The sequence below is a fragment of the Armigeres subalbatus genome, unplaced genomic scaffold, assembly GCF_024139115.2.
Source record: "Armigeres subalbatus isolate Guangzhou_Male unplaced genomic scaffold, GZ_Asu_2 Contig1499, whole genome shotgun sequence".
Lineage (NCBI taxonomy): Eukaryota > Metazoa > Arthropoda > Insecta > Diptera > Culicidae > Armigeres > Armigeres subalbatus.
This window is the reverse complement of record NW_026942285.1, coordinates 449-18,663: the sequence shown is the minus strand read 5'-3', so window position 1 is coordinate 18,663 and position 18,215 is coordinate 449. Positions and strand designations below refer to the sequence as shown.

Sequence of the window (18,215 nt, the reverse complement as noted above, 5' to 3'; positions counted from 1 at the left end):
TTAACAGCGGAACTAATCTTCCCTAGTGGTGATCGGCACCCGGGCCGATGCACTAGTACCTAAAGGATTTCGGTATGTGGTATCCACAAGAGAGCACATTGAAACCTTGGAGGTTGGTAAAAGATTGTCTGTATTTCGGTTCTTTTTTGGTATTTATAGGCAAAAGTAAATTTGGGTTTACAAAACATCTTTTTCTTAACATTAACTTGAAGTATGGAAACACAGAGGCGCCTGGGTGAGTGTTGACAAACATAAGTAATATCGACTCAGAATGCTGTAGCTGTAACGCGTCCATCGTATTTATTGTTTTGTTATTTGACGCTCCTACGCTCCTACGCTTGCTACGCTCCTTCGGTGATGCGCGGCTCGTCCAACGCATTGATACTTGAAATAAGAACTCAGCAAAACATATCCGCGGTGTGGTGCATTCTTGCATTCACTTTGGGTTTGCGGTGCTGGTTTCCATTTGTCGATCATGCTGTGGCATAGTAACGAATCACGTGAGGTGTAGAGTTTCTGTTGTGTTTTTGGTTTGAAATTTATTGAGGTATGGTACACCTTCCCCCTTTTTATTGAATGATGTAGTGAAACGTAGTGAAATGAAATCAAACCTATCCCAGACGTCTCTAACAATTTTGCTTCTTCTTTTTGTTTCATTTGAATTGCTTACTTCTACACTGAAAAAAAATCATTGACCTCTTTGGTTTTGTTTATTATTTTTTGAATTTCCTCTTTTTTTGCAAAGCAGTGTCAATTATTCTATTTTTATGTACAGTGGAAACTTTTCTTGTGCTGATTTCTTCCAGTTTACAATTTTGTTCATATACTTCTTGCACTCTAAATGGTCCGATATAATGTGAATCTAATTTTTTCTGTTTTCATTTGTTTTCATTAGACTAAATCTCCAATCGTTAATTTAATCGAATTTGTATTTTTATTTAAATTTTCAAGTCTTTTTTGCTTTTCTTTTATCAAATTTTCTCTAGCTATTGCATTTGATTTTTGTAATTTGAACTTTAACTCATTATAGTATTGATCTATATTGTATATTGGTTCGACTTTTGTCTTTATCATATCTTGTGGCAAGTTAGCTTTTCTTCCAAATAAAAGTTCGTAACGTGTGAATTGAGTATCTGTATGTGTTGTTGTGTTGTAAACGAATGAGTAGAATTTTATCCATTCATCCCAATCATCATGGTGTTCGTTCGAAAAAGATCTCAGGTATGGTTTGTGGATGATAAGCTGTAGCGAAAGTTTGTTTAAATTTGAGAATTTTAGCAATTTGTTTGATTACTTCGTTATTGTATTCTGTTCCCTGGTCGGATCTCATTTCAAGAAAATTTCCGTAAACTAATATAAAATTTTCGATTAAGGCTCTAGCTATAGTAGAGGCTTCCTTATTCTGTATAGGTATAATTGATATGAATTTAGTTAAATCGCATTGGATTGTAATACAATAACGATTATTATGGTTCGTTTTAGGTAAAGGTCCAACTGTATCAATTGATATTACATCAAAAGGTTTAGCAGGGGTTGTTGTTACTATAGTGGGTTCTTTAGTATGCTTACATACTTTGTTTATTTTACATTTCTTACAATTTTTGACAAATCGTGCGATGGTTTTTTTCATATTATTCCACTTATATTTGTCCTTAAGTTTTTTGTATAGTCGGTTTTGTCCAATGTGACCTCCAGTTGATGTCACATGGTAATCGTATAATATTTTCTCAACTTCATCGGTTTTCGTGATCTTTACGCGCGGTTTGTATAGTAATATTTTGACGTCTTTTAATGTTTTGTTCGCGATACTTTTGAACGATTCTACTGATAAAATCGCAAATATGTGACTTTGTGTCGACATGGCTAGCTTTTTAATTTTTTTACTTTTTCAAAACGTCATTTAACCTTAGACAAACTGACTCTAGAGTCTGAATTCCATTGGCTGTGACAGTATAAATTTCTTTAATTCTTTTGTGATCCGTTATCTCTTTTATTTTTCACAAATTTTAACAGTGAAATAAAATTCATTCAGTGAGTGCAGCTAATAGAAAATTCAACAGAATTATAGAATTTTTTTCGGGGTTCTTAGGAAAATTTTTCGGATTTTATACTGGAGATTGTTTTGTTCGTAGTAATTTCCAAGCTATGTTTTTAGAAATTCAACAATCTCTTGTTGTTCGTTCAAATTTCCATGATAATTGTTTTAAAATCATTCGAATTCCAGCACTTCATTAAAATTATATGAAGGACACTCAACCGTCTTTCTACGTCACTTATTGGGGGACGCAAACCGAATGTGACGTAAAAAGCATTTTTGCTGAAATTTCTAGTATTTCAATTAATTTATTGATCGTTGGATACTTTTAAATACATTCACTTGCGTCTTACATGAGGTATTGCAGGATCTCTCCAAATCTAGGCAAATGAGATGTTATAAGATCTCCAAATTGTCCTGGAGTTTGAATCAAGTGGTCTACCGAATTAACCAAGGCTTTCACGATGTCCCCAGCCGCGGTGTCAACCCAGTTTTGTCTTCTAACTATTAGTCTTTCACTTACGTCTCAAATACAGGCATAAGAGATGTTGTAAGAGCTCCAAATTGTCCTGGACTTTAAATCAAATTGTTTATCGAATCAACTAAAGTCTTCATGATGTCCCAAGCCGTGGTATCAACTCAATTATGTCCTCCGAGCATTTGTTTTTCACTTGCGTCTCAAAACAAGACATATTAGGAGTTGTGAGATCTCCAAATTGTTCTGGAGTTTAAATCAAATGGTCTACCGAATCAACCAAGGCTTCCATGCTGTCTTCAGCCGCGCTATCATCAAAATCATGCCCTTCGAGTATTTGTCTTTCACTTACGTCTCAAGTTTTGGTATATGAGATGTTTTAAGGTCTCCAAATTGTCCTGGAGTTTGAATCAAATGGTCTATCGAATCAACCAAGGCTTCCACGATGTCCCCAGCCGCGGTATCAACCTAATTTTGTCTTCTGAGTATTAGTCTTTCACTTACGTCTCAAATACATGCATATGAGATGTTGTAATATCTCCAAATTGTCCTGGAGTTTAAATCAAATGGTCTATTAAATCAACCAAAGCCTTCATGATCTCCCCTGCGGCGGTATCAACCCAGTTATGTCCTCCGATTATTAGTCTTTCACTTACGTCTCTAATCCAGGCATATGAGATGTTTTGAGATATCCAAATTGTCCTGGAGTTGGAATCAAATGGTCTTCCGAATCAAACATGCCTTCTGATTATTAGTCTTTCACTTGCGTCTCAAATTTTAGCATATAAGACGTTGTAAGATCTCCAAATTGTCCTGAAGTTTAAATTAAATGGTCTGCCAAATCAACCAAGGCTTCCATGATGTCTTCATTCACGGTATCAACTCAATTATGTGCTTGCGTCTCAAAACAAGACATATGAGGTGTTATAAGATCTCCAAATTGTCCTAGAGTTTGAATCAAATGGTCTAATGAATCAACCGAGGCTTCCATGATGTCCTCAGCCTTGGTGTCAACTCAATGTTATCCTCCGATTATTTTTCTTTCACTTACGTCTTCAATTCTTGCATGTGTGAAGTTGTTAGATCTCCAAATTGTCCTGGAGTTCGAATCAAATGGTCTACCAAATCAACCAAGGCTTCCATGATGTCCTCAGCCGCGGTATCATCTCAATCATGCCCTCCGAGTATCTGTATTTCACTTGCGTCTCAAGTCCAGGTATATGAGATGTTTTAAGATCTCCAAATTGTCCTGGAGCTTGAATCAAATCCCCAGCCACGGTGACAACCCAATTTCGTCTTCTGAGTATTGGTCTTTCAATAACGTCTCAAATACAGGCATATGAGATGATACCGCGGCCGTTGACATAATAAAACCCTTGGTTGATTCGGTAGACCATTTGATTCAAACTCCAGGACAATGTGGAGATCTTGCAACATCTCATATGTCTGGATTTGAGACGCAAATGAAAGACAAATATTCGGAGGACATAATTGGGTTGATACCATGGCTGGGGACATCATGGAAGCCTTGGTTGATTCGGCAGACCATTTGATTCAAACTCAAGGGCAATTTGGAGATCTTAGAACAACTCATATGCCTGGATTTGAGACGCAAGTGAAAGTCAAATACTTGGAGGACATAATTGAGTTGTTTCCGCGGCTGGTAGACAATTTGATTCAAATTCCAGGACAATTTGGACATCTTAGAACAACTAATATGCCTACATTTGAGACGCAAGTGAAAGACAAATACTCAGAGGACCTATTTTGGATGAAACCGCGGCTGAGGAGTCCAGGAAATTCTTGGATGATTTGGAAAGGAACGGCTGCTAAAGGCATATTGAGTTTGGTTTAATAGATCATAGGGCATGAACCATTTTTAAAAAGAGATAACAGCCTTTCAATTACGCGGGTAAACCTCAAGACCTATACTCCAGGGAATTCTTGGATGACCTGAAACGGAATTTGGTTTAATATGTCAAATAGGGCATGAACCATTTCAAAAAATAAATAACAGCTCTTTCGTTACGCTTGTAGACCTTAGGTTCTTAGTTACGCGTGAAGACTGCAGGAAATGCTTGGATGACCTGAAATGGAATAATTGTTAAAGGCAAATGATGAATATACAAAGCATCTGCTTTGTTCTTTGGGCTTCTAAGAGTGCCCTCTTATAGACTTACTTTTGGATGTCAATAATGTTTCAAATTCTTTTTACGTCACGTGCCGTAAAACGAAGTGACGTACAAAAAACTGCCGTAATTTAGCGTTGAGTGTAATTAAAAAGTTCTGACAGGAAATTGCGTCACGGTATTTTTCGTGAAAATCCATTAGATTTTTTTTTGAAGTTTCTTCTTAATTTTTCCTGGATTTTTGTATAAACTGAAATTGTTGCAACTGATGCCAAAAACCATCGGCGAGAGGTGGCTTGGCACGGCAGAAAGTTTTTTTTATATCGTGTGGTACGTATTGAATTCCAAAATTCTTTGTGGAAATTATGAATAAGATCGAAATCGTTCAACCTTTTTGGATAAAAATAGGATCTAAAGAAGCACTTTGCGTTCATTGTTTTATTGATGTGAACAATTTACACCGCTATTGTAATTCACCAAATAAAAAATAAAATAAAATTAAAAACACGTTTTTCGGGAGCTAAACCTCCCCTCCCCCATGTGGCTTATTGTGGTCAACTCTCACCTCCTCCGTATATAACCACATTGTTTCTGGACGGACCCTTAAAATGCGTTACCACCTTTTCTTGGTTTGTAAGCCATATTTTGTCTCACAATCGCAAATGGCCGAAGCTAAAAAACATTTGCAAGACGCAAAAAAAAATTTTTTTTTGGTCAAAAAATCTGTATTAAAAGTTTCAAAAAAATGTTTTGGTTTTTCCGGCGTAATTTCGGCGTTTTTGTACCCAACTTGTAGTAGGCTAAAGTACCATGAGCAGAGGTGAGCCAGCCAAGGGCTGAAAACCTCTGTAATAAAAATGATAATAATAATAATAAAGTACCATGAGAAATAGGCACAACTAATATTTATTTTCGTTATACTTCAAATTTGATAGAAATAGAATAATATGAACTACTGCGGTGTGATTAAACTGTACTCTCAAGAATTGAATAATTTCATTACAACAAGCAGCAATAGGGCTTATGGAACAATTGGAGCTTTTCTACGACTTTTTTTCTTTTCTAAATTGTACGGGGTGAGTATGATTGGTTGACATTAAAGTAAATGTACATAAAATAGGAACGAAAGCTCCAAAATGATCAAACTTTAATTTTAATAAAAAAAAAATTAACAATTTATAAATTTCGGACAGAAGTGAACTTTTATTTCTTCTAGCGGACACATACAAACAAAGAACAAAAAGATGTAAACGTAACTTGACAACATTACATAAGCTCATTATTTTTAAACACTGACAAGCAACCCTAATCACCCTGTAATCTCATGAATGTACGAAGTAACATCAAATATATCAATCTGGGTTTTTACATCAGCTCTACTTAGGATTCCCCGAGTATCAAATAAACCCCTCCACGATGAATTTGGTAACCCCCACTGAGAGAGCAATAAAACGAGAAAATTATATCGACTGACATGGATGGATTTTCCATTTGTAGTGCATATCTAATCTTAAATTAGGAAACCGAATTACATATAATGCTCATGCCTGTGCCACCTTAGCATAACGAAAAATTATATAAATATAAATTCGCGTATTTCTTAAGTATCATTTGGTAGTACACTTAAGTAGGATGAAAGTGTTCGCAGTGCTTGTGTTATGCCTTACCGTTGTGGCTGCAGGGCCTGATGAGGATATCTGGTTGCAGTTTAACAGACGTATGCCCAGTGCATACTACGGTTTGAAGGAGCCCATTGAGAGATCCCCCGTTACCGGACGAATTGTTGGAGGCATCGATGCCAACATTGCGGACTTTCCATACCAGCTCTCTTTGATTCGCGGCGGATCACATTTCTGTGGAGCTTCGATAATTTCTACAAGTTGGGCCCTTTCGGCTGCTCATTGTACTTACCCGATGCCAAGTGTGGATGCTGTAAGTCTCTCAAAACAACTTAATTTATAATCTGCGCGTATAACTTTTATTTATATTTTCGATGTTTGTAGGTAACCCTACGTGGTGGATCTGCCAGCCGATTGGATGGAGGCTCCATTTTCAGCGTTGATTTGATTATAAACCATCCTCAATACAATGATTCAACTATTGAAAACGATGTTTGCGTGCTTCGTACTGTGCAAGCTATGCAGGGATTGCATATTACTCCCATTCAGCTGGTACCAGCTGAAACTTATTACCCTCATGGAACCCGTGCGGTAGTATCAGGCTGGGGTCTCACGGTAAAAAAACAATATATCTATGCTGATCGTTTGTTGTTCATTTGAGCTCATGGTTTGTTTACAGAGCGTTCCTGGAACATTACCAGTCATACTACAGATGGTTGACATTCCGGTGATCGATCAGGCCACATGTCGCGCAGGGTGGCCAGTAGGCTGGGTTACGGACGAGTAAATGCATCGCAGCGTATTATTGATATATGAAGCAAAATACATTGTTTTTTTTTATTTTAGTATGCTTTGCGCCAGTGAGCCTGGACGTGATGCATGCAATGCAGACAGTGGTGGCCCACTTGTTACTGGAGGACGACAGATTGGTATTGTTTCATGGGGAGCAACTAACTGCCTTGGGAACGAACCTGGAGTTTATGCCAGAGTTGCTTTCCCGCTAATTCGCAACTGGATCACTGAAGCCACCGGAATTTGAGAGTGTTGATTTACCACCCATTAATTATTGAATATAAGATTTGTGAATTAATAGTGTCGTGTCTTTTTATATTTTTACTTCACCAGTACTTTGACTTAACCTTCCTAACGTGTTCGAGTCGGGTCAATATGACCCGTATCGCCTTTTCAAAATGTAATAACTTTTGAACGCAACAATGTGAAGGTCTGATACTTCTTGAATTCAACAATTTCGTGGAAAACTATGTTTCTGAACGTTGACCTACTTTGTACGCAGTTCCTGGAGGGCCATATTCACTCGGATTTGACTTAGCAATAGCTCAGGCATTTCTGACCCAAACTCACGTGTTTATATACCCCAAATAATCATCAGCTCAAAAATTTTCCGAATCTGGCTCAAATTTTTCCGAATCAGTTTGTTAATCGGCAACACCTACATCCTATAATCTTCGGAGGAAGAATCGTCAGTTTGCCACTTTTATATGCGCGGAGATCGTGAACGATTTTATAGCACATGGACGATTTTATTGCTGTTTTGATGTAGGGCTACGCGTGTGTTTCCTATATTTAGGATACATTTGGCGATTGTGAAAATCGGAGAGTTAGTTATGGGTCGTGTACACCTCCAGTGGTGCAAAGGGCTGACTTGAAAGATTTCCATCCTGAGCGATGGCTTTAACCTGTCGTCACGTTAGATTTCGGTCGTTTTTATTTCTTTATTGAGGCTTCGCCGCCATGAGCCTCTGCTGCGATGTCCTGATATCCTGCTGGATTCACTTTGGAGTTTGAACATGGTGCGTTCACTTAGCTGTCTGTTTTTCCAGATATTTCTTAAACTCGCAAAGGAATCCCTTATCTGCCTATTAGTTCGACGATTCAGAATGATCCTACATACTGTCTGTCATGTTATATCTGTAAATGTCTAATATCAATGTCTACTGTTTTTTTTTTCTTCCTAAGTAATAGAGGGGGAATCTGCTCAACAAACATCCTGGATTGTCCAGGAAGTGCGGGGTTAGGGATCACCTCCAACAGCAAACGAGGGACGCAGGACTACATCCCCGACCCGCTAAACCCTTTCCTCTGCCGCCAAGCCCATAGTCCCCTCGGTACAACCAGAAAGTAATGCTTCAAAGGGGGGCCAGTGAACAACGCACCCTCGAGGTTAGCTGCGTGTCCTTGCAGCACCGAACATCGTGACTCGTTTTTTTAGAAGAACACCATGGTATCGTGCCAGCGCATTGCCAGCTTTCCAGCTGGCATATTTTTAACATCCCATTTCCACCCACCCCAGTTGTAAACAAAATTTATTTATCGCTGCTGCACTTTTCCGTACCAATTGCCTCACTATTATAAACAAGCGATACTGTCATTAATTTTCAAAACATTGTGATGGAGTCTTGAGCCTTAATCGCAAATCATGCGCAAGGCCTGTAAGGACTTGCATGGGCACCATGGATTGCTATTGTCTTTGTAACGAATGCCTTGGTAGACCAATTCGTCTGAACTCCAGAATGATTTGGAGAACTTAGAACACACGGTTTGGACATATCTAGACCGTAAATCATAGCCTGATCTAGACCGTAAATCATACGCATGATCTCTGAGGACTTGTATGGGCACCAAGGTTTGCTATAGACTTTGTATTCTCCATTTGATGCTGGGTACCTTCCGTGGACGCTGCTTGTAGGCAGCTTGAAAATCCGCTTCGTGGACATCGGCGCTAAGGCAGACAGAGAAGATGATGCCTTCTTTAAATGGACGCGTTTGCCCGGTCTTTTTAAAAGTAACCTGCCGAAGAAAAACGGATCTCTCTCACTCACTCACTCTTACTCACTTACTCTGACTCACTCACTTTTACTCACTCTCACTCACTGGTTAACTCTTATTTATTCACTCCTACTCACTCACTACTACTTCCTCACAATTACTCACCCACTCACACACACGTCGATTTTGAGATTCAGGCCAAGATTCAACCAGAATCCGTTGCTTTACTACAGCGACCAAAGAAACAACTTCAGCCTTGTTGCCATTGTAGTTGACGTGTACCGCATTTGCCTCCAACTCTCTGGATTGTGCATGAGAAAGTGCTGCATAATCTCTTCTACTCTTCAGGACTCTTGAAGGGTGCAATACGAAGTGGTCGTCCAGGTGAATCTATACCATTTCGTCGAAAGACATTTAGTCGAATGACATTTGGTCGAAAAGACATTACGTCGAATGGACATTTGGTCGAAAGGACATTTAGTCGAAAATGTTTTTTTTAATCCACTAGATACACAGGACATTTGGTCGAATGACGTTTGGTCGAAAGGACATTTGGTCGAATTGACATTTAGTCGAAATCTGATTTCATTATGAAAAATTTTCGTACATTTGGTCGAATGACGTTTGGTTGAAAGCGATTTAGTCTAACAACGTTCCGTCGAATGGCTATTTGAAAGAAAAGAACTTTAGCCAATAACAATAAAAAAATAAATGATTTATTCGGGTTTTCTAAAAGTCACATAATTATTGGTCCAATATTGTCCAAAGAATGGTGGGTCCATAAAAAGAATAAATAAGGCAGCCCTTACTTTGCACCGTTTAATGTGGAAAAACGATCCATAAAAGAATGAAAAACGATCCATAAATAACATCTGAATGTTCCATAAAACGCTACCATAAATCCATAAAATAGTTCGAGAGATTCCATAAAGAATATTTTTATGATCCATAAAACTTTGAAAAATGATCCATAAAAACTATATATTGATCCATAAAATTTCAAATTTGCGCAATTTATATCCTGATGATGATCCATAATTTCAGCCATATGATCCATAATTTTGGTCATATGATCCATAATTTTGATAATGTGATCCATAATCCATAAAGAAGGCCAATGAAACTATATTAATTGATCCACACATTTTATAAAATCTATGGATCATTTATCAAAACTATGGATTAAACTATGGATCATTTGAACGGCCAGAATTATGGATCATATGACTAAAATTATGGATCATATTACTGAAATTATGGATCATCATCACGATAAAAAAATGTGCAAATTTGAAGTTTTATGGATAAAAATATAGTTTTTATGGATCATTTTCCAAAGATTTATGGATCATTTGTCATATTTTCATGGGAAAATAGCAAGAATTGTATTGTTTTTCTTGACCATGTCAATGGAACATATTCCCCAATTAATTGCTAAATTTTAGCTTAGTTATGGATCGAAAAATTATTCTTTATGGAATCTCATTTACTATTTTATGGACTTATGGTAGCATTTTAAGGAACATTCAGATGTTATTTATGGATCGTTTTCCAGTTTTTTATGGATCCGTCTTTATCGTTTATATGCAAAAGTATGTTTTGCCAATAAATAATACGAAAACGGTGAATATCCCGAGAATATTTCCGACTGGATATTGACTTTGGCGAACCCCTCTAACCGACTACGATGAATCTATACCACCTGGTCAAAAGAAATTCAGTCACCATTTCACCAGAAATTCATATGACCATTAGGTCGGAATTAAATTTTCGGCCAATAATAAACGAATTATGGTTGGAAGACAATTTAATTCTGAACTAATTATTGTATAAATATTGAGTGAAAGAAAGAGTTTCAATGAAAAGAATAAGAAAACCATTTTCATTCGACCAAAGTCCCTTCGACTAAACGTCCTTTCGACGATATGTCATTTGACCAAATGTCATTAGACTAGCTGTCAATCGACGAAATGTTCCAAAGCCGACTACGATGAAATAGTAACATTGATATCATTGGTTTTTGATAATGTGCCGAAAAAAATAGAGGGCATTTCACCATCAGTACCTAATATTTTGCTATTTTTGTAGTTTTTCAATTTTTGTATAATATACCAGAGTTTCCAGAAGTTTATTTAGCTCAAGTGCAAAATCCTCATTGACATCCATATTCGTTTCTTCCGCTCTTCTTCTGAACTTTCTCTCGTCGACTGAATTCCTCTTATCAGTTTATCCATGAATCTTGTGGATCATTTATTCAAATTCAACCAAAAATCTATTGACGAATTATCCATTAAACTAATTACCTTTTACCAACTACACACTTTCAACATTCGACTAAATTTCCATTCGACTAAATGCCTTTTGACTAAATGTCCGTTTGACTAAATGTCCATTTGACTAATATTCCATTCGACTAAATGTTCCTTCGACCAAATGTACTTTCGACTAAATGTCATTCGACTAAACGTCATTCGACGAAATGTCATTCGACGAAATGTCATTCGACGAACTGTCCCAAAGCCCGTCCAGGTCTCGTGTCCTACCGGTCTAATGAGCGTTTTGTAGATTGTCAGTTTGGTACGGCGGCGAACTCTATTCGATCGGAGCGTCTTGCGGAGTCCAAAGTATGTACGATTTCCAGCCACTATGCGTCTCTGAATTTCTCTACTGGTATCATTTTCGGCAGTCATCAGTGAGCCCAAGTACACAAATTCTTCTACCACCTCGATTTCGTCACCACCGATGCAAACTCGCGGTGGGTGGCTCACATTGTCTTCTCTTGAACCACTTCCTATCATGTACTTTGTATTCGACGTATTAATGACTAGTCCGATCCGCTTGGCATCCCTCTTCAGTCTGATGTAGGCTTTCTTCATCTTCTCAAAGTTACGTGCCATAATATCTATGTCGTCGGCGAAGCCAAATAGCTGGACGGACTTATTGAAAATTGTACCACTCGTGTTAATCCCTGCTCTTCGTATTACTCCTTCCAAAGCGATGTTGAATAGCAGACACGAAAGACCATCACCTTGCCGTAACCCTCTGCGCGTTTCGAAGGGACTGAAACTCGAACTACGCACATCACCCGATCCATCGTCGCTTTGATCAACCGTGTCAGTTTATCCGGAAATCCGTGTTCGTGCATTAGCTGCCATAGCTGGTCCAGATCGATTGTATCATATGCGGCTTTGAAGTCGATGAATAGATGATGTGTGGGCACGTTGTATTCGCGGCATTTCTGCAGTACTTGGCGAATGGCGACGTCATAGTTAATGGTTAATAGTGGAAAGGTTTACCAAACATAACGAAACTGATAATGACTGAGAGGGATATTGCAATACCAATATTTTCTAATTGTGAATTACTGTCGTTATGCAACAAGAAAAACCGATCAACGTAGGCGCCACCTGAAAAGACCAATTTTTATTTTGCGTGTTATTGTTGTTATACCTATATTCCCTTAGACAATTTGCTTGCCGTTAATTTTGTTTTCGGCTCACTCTGACTGCTAGATTTCGGCTCGGCTTGACTTACACATTTTGTGAATCTGTTTCTCCCTCCCAGGTCACGCATATCTATCTACGTAACTACGCTGTAAGTTTACCGTCGAATCTCTGTTTATTTTGATGTGGATTGTTTCAGCTGCTAATCTGCTCCCGATGTTGTTGATTCTCTCTAGTATTCTCGTGTGAGCAAAATTAAATTGATGACCACGCTTAAAGTTAAGTACACATCGCATGAATAATTTTCACACATCACGGCGACGCCTTGACCGACTCTCACAATGATTGAAAATTTTGTGTGAAACACGACCAGTCGCTGTGTACTGTCTCACATACGCATGGTATGTGTAAGTGAGTTTGCCTCGAACTGTCAAAGTTCCTTCGGGTCGCTACGATTGCGAACGTGTGCAGAATGCACCGCAAGGATTCGTACTTTTTCGGTTGTTTTTCCTTTTGCTTCGATGGCGAAACAACAAAATGTGCGAATACAATCATCGCACTGTGTTTTGTTTATCGAAACGATTGGAGAAACCTCCGAATAAGTATGGAAAAGTTGGTTACTTTTAACAACAATTTGAAATCATACAATTCAGGTTTGGTCCGGATTCCGACTGCTCTCTCACTGTGTGAAATGCCCTCATTGAAAATCATCGGCCATCGGTTACACAAAAGTGAGTAACATGGTAGTTACTCATAATATGAGTTGTTCCATGAGAGGTCCGTTTTGTGTGAACGGAACACAAAAATATGTAATTCATTTTAAGCGTGACCATTTTCCACCGCGTGTTGAGTGAATCCCGTGGCTGATGCGTTGGTGCGTATGGAGTTTTGGTGTTGTTTGATGCGCTTCTCCAATGTTTGTGACGTTTGTCCAATGTAGCTTTTCCGATCACATGCTCCGCACGGTATGCTGTATACCACATTTGTTTGTTTCATTGGTGATATGGCATCTTTTAGTTGAGTGAAAATGGTATTTTTCACCTCATCACATGGTTTGAAGGAAGCTGTTATGTTGTGGGTTTTCAGTATTTTGTTCACCTTCTCACTCAAACCAGGGATGTATGGGATGGAAATGTAGTTTTTTCTCTCACTTTCCTTGTCCTCATTTCTTAGCGTGTTGTAGAGCAGATGAACTGATATGGCTGCTTTGACTGTATTCCAGCAGTCCTCAAGGGGAGCCCCATCGAGCTCACCCTCTTCCGGCAATGCTGTCTCGAGATGCTGCGCGTATGCAGTGGCAACATCAGGTTGCTTCAGTATTAAAAAACACGGTAAGGTGATTATAGAATGAAGCCCGTGGTGAATTTCAAATTCACCACACGTTTATATACATACATTTCCAAAAGCCCAAATCTGGCGTAATACTTTTCGTACTGTGCCGAAACTTAAATTATGATTGTTCAGCATAACTAAGCAAACGATCTACCATTATTTCAGCCCCATACGCGTTATGGTTCTTTCATCTCGTGCTCTAGAAAAAAATATTGGAAAAGCACGTGGTTTACAAAATGGCCGATTTCTTGCTTCATTCTATAATCACCTTAATAAAGTTAAAAAAAAAGGTTGCTTCAGTCGTTCTAGGACGTACCGCGGTGGTATTGAACATTGTTGATGACGGATAGTTTTGGGCGCAGTTTAACCATTACCAGATAGTGGTCAGAGTCGATGTTAGCACCACGATATGTCCTGACTGTCGGAGAAGTACCATCCATCAATCAGAAAGTGGTCGATTTGTGATTCTGTCTGCAGTGGTGAATTCCAGGTGTACCTATACGGGAGGCTGTGTTGGAAGTAGGTGCTGCGAATGGCCATATTCTTAGAGGCGGCGTCAACTTGTCGTAGGCCGTTGTCGTTCGTCAGCCGGTGAGCGCTGAAGTTCCTAATAGTCGGTCTAAACTCCTCCTCTTGGCCAACCTGAGCGTTCAAATCTCCTATGATGATTTTGACGTCGTAGATTGGGCAGCTGTCGTACTCACGTTCCAGCTGCGCGTAGAATGCGTCCTTATCATCATCAGCGCTTCCGGAGTGTGAGCTATGGACGTTGATTATGCTGAAGTTGAAGAACCGGCCTTTGATCCTCAACCTGCACATTCTTGCATTGATTGGCCGCCACCCGATCACACGCCTTTGCATATCGCCCATCACTATGAAAGCTGTTCCCAGCTCGTGCGTGTTGCCGCAGCTCTAGTAGATGGTATGATTACCTCTAAACGTTGATCCTTTCCAACAACTCTCCTGCAGCGCTACGATGCCGAATCCACGGTCCTTGAGCACATCGGCGTGTGCTCCCGATAAAGTTGAGAGATTTACAGTTCCTCGAACCGAGTTTCCAATCGCTAGTCCCTTTTCGTCGCGGTGGTCTTCGCCGATGGTTCCGGTCCGTACTCTCTTGTTGATTGTTCGTTGTGTATGTTTTTGAAAGTGCTGGCTTGCAGGGCCTGACACCAAACCCCCTAAATTTCCGGAGGAGCATTCCTCGTTATTCCCGGTGGACCATGGTGCACAGTTTCACTTATGCTACAAATGCATTACACATTTAAGTTGATTAGATCGAACTGCTGACTACTTGCTATTTATATCTATATCGAAACGAAATTAGCCGCAATCCGGTTGGCTAATATTAAACTGAAAAGTGACTTAACCGTTAAAATTTACAGCATTAGTTTTTGATAAAGGTAATCCCATGAAACAAGAAGAATAGACAGAAGAATGTTTTTTTTTAAATGTCGTTTTGATGCATGCGATTTTACATATTTTCGCAAAAATGTAGTAGGTAGGCTAAATAGATCTAATTTATTGGCACAATTGATATTTATTTCCGTTATACACTTATTGATAGAAATATAATAATAGGTATTCAGTAGTTTGGTATGTTGTACAACCAAAGCATTGGATTATTCCATGTCAAGCAATAGTTCTAATGGAACAATGTAAGATTCTTCACAGAACTAAATTGTAATTTCATGAATGTACCAAGTTACACCAAGTTTATCAATATGGGTTTTTCATCAGCCCTACTTAGGATTCCCTGAGTATCGAATAAACCCCGAACCCATGATGAATTTGGTAACCCCACTGAGAGAGTAATAAAGCGAGAAAATTGTATCGACTGGAATGGATGGATTTTCCATTTGCAGTGCATATCTAATCTCAAATTAGAAACCGAATTACATGTAATGCTCATGCCTGTGCCACCTTAGCATAACGAAAAATTATATAAATATAATTTCGCCTATTTCTTAAGTATCATTTGGACTTGAGTAAGATGAAAGTGTTCGCAGTGCTTGTGTTATGCCTTACCGTTGTGGCTGCAGGGCCTGATGAAGATATTTGGTTGCGGTTTAACAGACGTATGCCCAGTGCATACTACGGTATGAAGGAGTCCATTGAAAGACCCCCCGTTACCGGACGAATTGTCGGAGGCATCGATGCCAATATTGCAGACTTTCCCTATCAGCTCTCTATGATCCGCGGCGGATCACATTTCTGTGGAGCTTCAATAATTTCTACCAATTGGGCCCTTTCGGCTGCACATTGTACTTTCCCGTTGCCCAGTGTGGATGCTGTAAGTTTCTCAAAAAAACTTAATTTTTAATCTGCGCATATAACTTTCATTTATATCTTTGATGTTTTAGGTAACCCTACGTGGAGGTTCTTCCAGTCGTCTGGATGGAGGCACTATTTTCAGCGTTGATTTGATTATCAACCATCCTCAATATGTCACTTCAACTATTGCAAACGATGTTTGCGTGCTTCGTACTGTACAAGCAATGCAGGGATTGTATATTACTCCCATTCAGCTAGTACCAGCTGAAACTTATTATCCCCATGGAACCCGTGCGGTAGTATCAGGCTGGGGGCTCACGGTAACAAATATTAAATAATATTCGATCATTATTCTTCATTCAACTTCATGAATTGTTCACAGAGTGTACCTGGAACACTACCAGTCATATTACAGATGGTTGATATTCCGGTGATTGATCAGGCAACATGTCGTGCAGGGTGGCCAGCAGGAAGGATTACGGACGAGTAAATGCTTCGCAGTATATTATTGATGTGTGCTGTATAATACATAGTTGTTTCTATTTCAGTATGCTTTGCGCCAGTGAGCCTGGACGTGATGCATGCAATACAGACAGTGGCGGCCCACTTGTTACTGGAGGACGACAGATTGGTATTGTTTCATGGGGATCACCTAGCTGCCTTGGTAACGAACCTGGAGTTTATGCCCGAGTAGCTTTCCCGCTTATTCGCAACTGGATAACTGAAACCACCGGAGTTTGAGAGCGTTGATTTCCTCCAATTATTGAATATTTAGGTGTCTTTTTATATTTTTCCTGATTTACGTTTTTTTGTTGTTAATTATTCGTAAACTTAAAGTATAATAAGATTAAAACAATAACTTTAAAAAGGGCTTGTGTTGATAAAATCGAGCTATCCCTGTGCTCAACTCGCGTATTTGGAGCAAGTAATGAAAGCTCTACTTATTTAGCATGGCGCTAAATTTAAAATAACCCGTTCAAATTCAAATCATTTGGCGCGACTTTCAAATAATACATTCCCTTAAAGAATAGTTACAGAGTAGTAATTTCAATACAATTTAATAGTGCTGAAATTCGAAAAGAGGCACAGTTTCTTGACGCAGATATTTCATCCGCTCGATAATTTCGCTAGAAAATCAGACATGTACGCGAAGCCAGGTCGTTTTGGGTACGTGTGCCTCTAAGCGTCAGGGCGATCGCCCCGAGGGCAGAAACGACATTTATTCGCCGCCATCGCTGTCGTAGAACAAAGAAGGAAACTTACGTTCCAGCTGACACATGTGGGTCCTTTTCGCACTGCGCGCCAAATCGCAGCGTGGACATCCCGGTGGTAGCCATTACACCACCGCCATCTCCGTGAAGCCAACATCGTTTCCCTTTGAGCAAGTCGCATCAGAGTCGTCGAAGTTTCAACGGACCCCATCTATTTTCTTGTCATCAAAAAACCAGCGCAGGTACGTTTAGAGCTAAGTTGTATGGCCTGGCCATGTGTACTTTTGTGTTTTCATTTACGTAGAAAAAGTCCAGCACGAATACACTATTCCATAAATGAGAGTTATGGTGATTTGTTTAATTATGTTTAACAAAAGTTTGCCTGAATAAACGAGTCATTGATTTCAGAAGCGCACAACGGTCGGATTCGTTCTTACGTCTTCAGATGAAATTTTCTGCAAGAAAAGATCTATTTTTTGGTGTACATTGCCATTAGGATGGCCCTTTTGTGACATTTTTTTTATTATTTCGAGTTAGGGAATCATACTATTTTACAAAGTTGTAGAGAATGAAATTCTAAGGATTTCCGCTTAAAAAACATTTTTGGCTTTCTCATACAACAAAGTTGTACCGAAAAGCTTTAGGATTACTCCAAAAATAAACTATTGATAGAAGACCCGGAGACACATAGTGTTATATACCGATCGACTCAGCTCGACAAACCGAAGTGATGTCTGTTTGTGTGTATGCATGTATGTGTGTATGTGTACAAACTTTGTAGACACACTTTTAGCATTACCCGATTTACTCGCAACAAGTTGCATTCTACGGGGAATGCGGTCCCATTGTTTGCTATTGGCCCGATCGAACATTATTGAATTATTGGAATTATTCGGAATTATTGAAAAAT

General features: G+C 39.0%; 2 protein-coding genes across 2 annotated transcripts; both read left to right on the top strand.

The window, feature by feature from the left end:
- The first annotated feature begins 6,271 nt into the window (after positions 1 to 6,271).
- LOC134202890 (trypsin 3A1-like) lies at positions 6,272 to 7,297 on the top strand. Its single transcript, XM_062677872.1, has 4 exons — positions 6,272 to 6,571; positions 6,643 to 6,873; positions 6,938 to 7,041; positions 7,105 to 7,297. The coding sequence occupies exons 1-4, from the start codon at positions 6,272 to 6,274 to the stop codon at positions 7,295 to 7,297; spliced, it is 828 nt and encodes a 275-aa protein (XP_062533856.1).
- An 8,516-nt stretch (positions 7,298 to 15,813) lies between these two features.
- LOC134202891 (trypsin alpha-like) lies at positions 15,814 to 16,835 on the top strand. The gene is made up of 4 exons (XM_062677873.1): positions 15,814 to 16,113; positions 16,184 to 16,414; positions 16,477 to 16,580; positions 16,643 to 16,835. The coding sequence occupies exons 1-4, from the start codon at positions 15,814 to 15,816 to the stop codon at positions 16,833 to 16,835; spliced, it is 828 nt and encodes a 275-aa protein (XP_062533857.1).
- Positions 16,836 to 18,215: the final 1,380 nt, after the last annotated feature.

Excerpts from the sequence above, each read along its gene's own strand:
- LOC134202890 (XM_062677872.1), top strand. The coding sequence starts at position 6,272 with ATGAAAGTGTTCGCAGTGCTTGTGTTATGCCTTACCGTTGTGGCTGCA. Across the intron at positions 6,572-6,642 it reads CGATGCCAAGTGTGGATGCT|GTAACCCTACGTGGTGGATC; the intron begins GTAAGTCTCTCA and ends CGATGTTTGTAG. Across the intron at positions 7,042-7,104 it reads GTAGGCTGGGTTACGGACGA|TATGCTTTGCGCCAGTGAGC; the intron begins GTAAATGCATCG and ends TTTTTATTTTAG.
- LOC134202891 (XM_062677873.1), top strand. The coding sequence starts at position 15,814 with ATGAAAGTGTTCGCAGTGCTTGTGTTATGCCTTACCGTTGTGGCTGCA. Across the intron at positions 16,114-16,183 it reads CGTTGCCCAGTGTGGATGCT|GTAACCCTACGTGGAGGTTC; the intron begins GTAAGTTTCTCA and ends TTGATGTTTTAG. Across the intron at positions 16,581-16,642 it reads GCAGGAAGGATTACGGACGA|TATGCTTTGCGCCAGTGAGC; the intron begins GTAAATGCTTCG and ends TTTCTATTTCAG.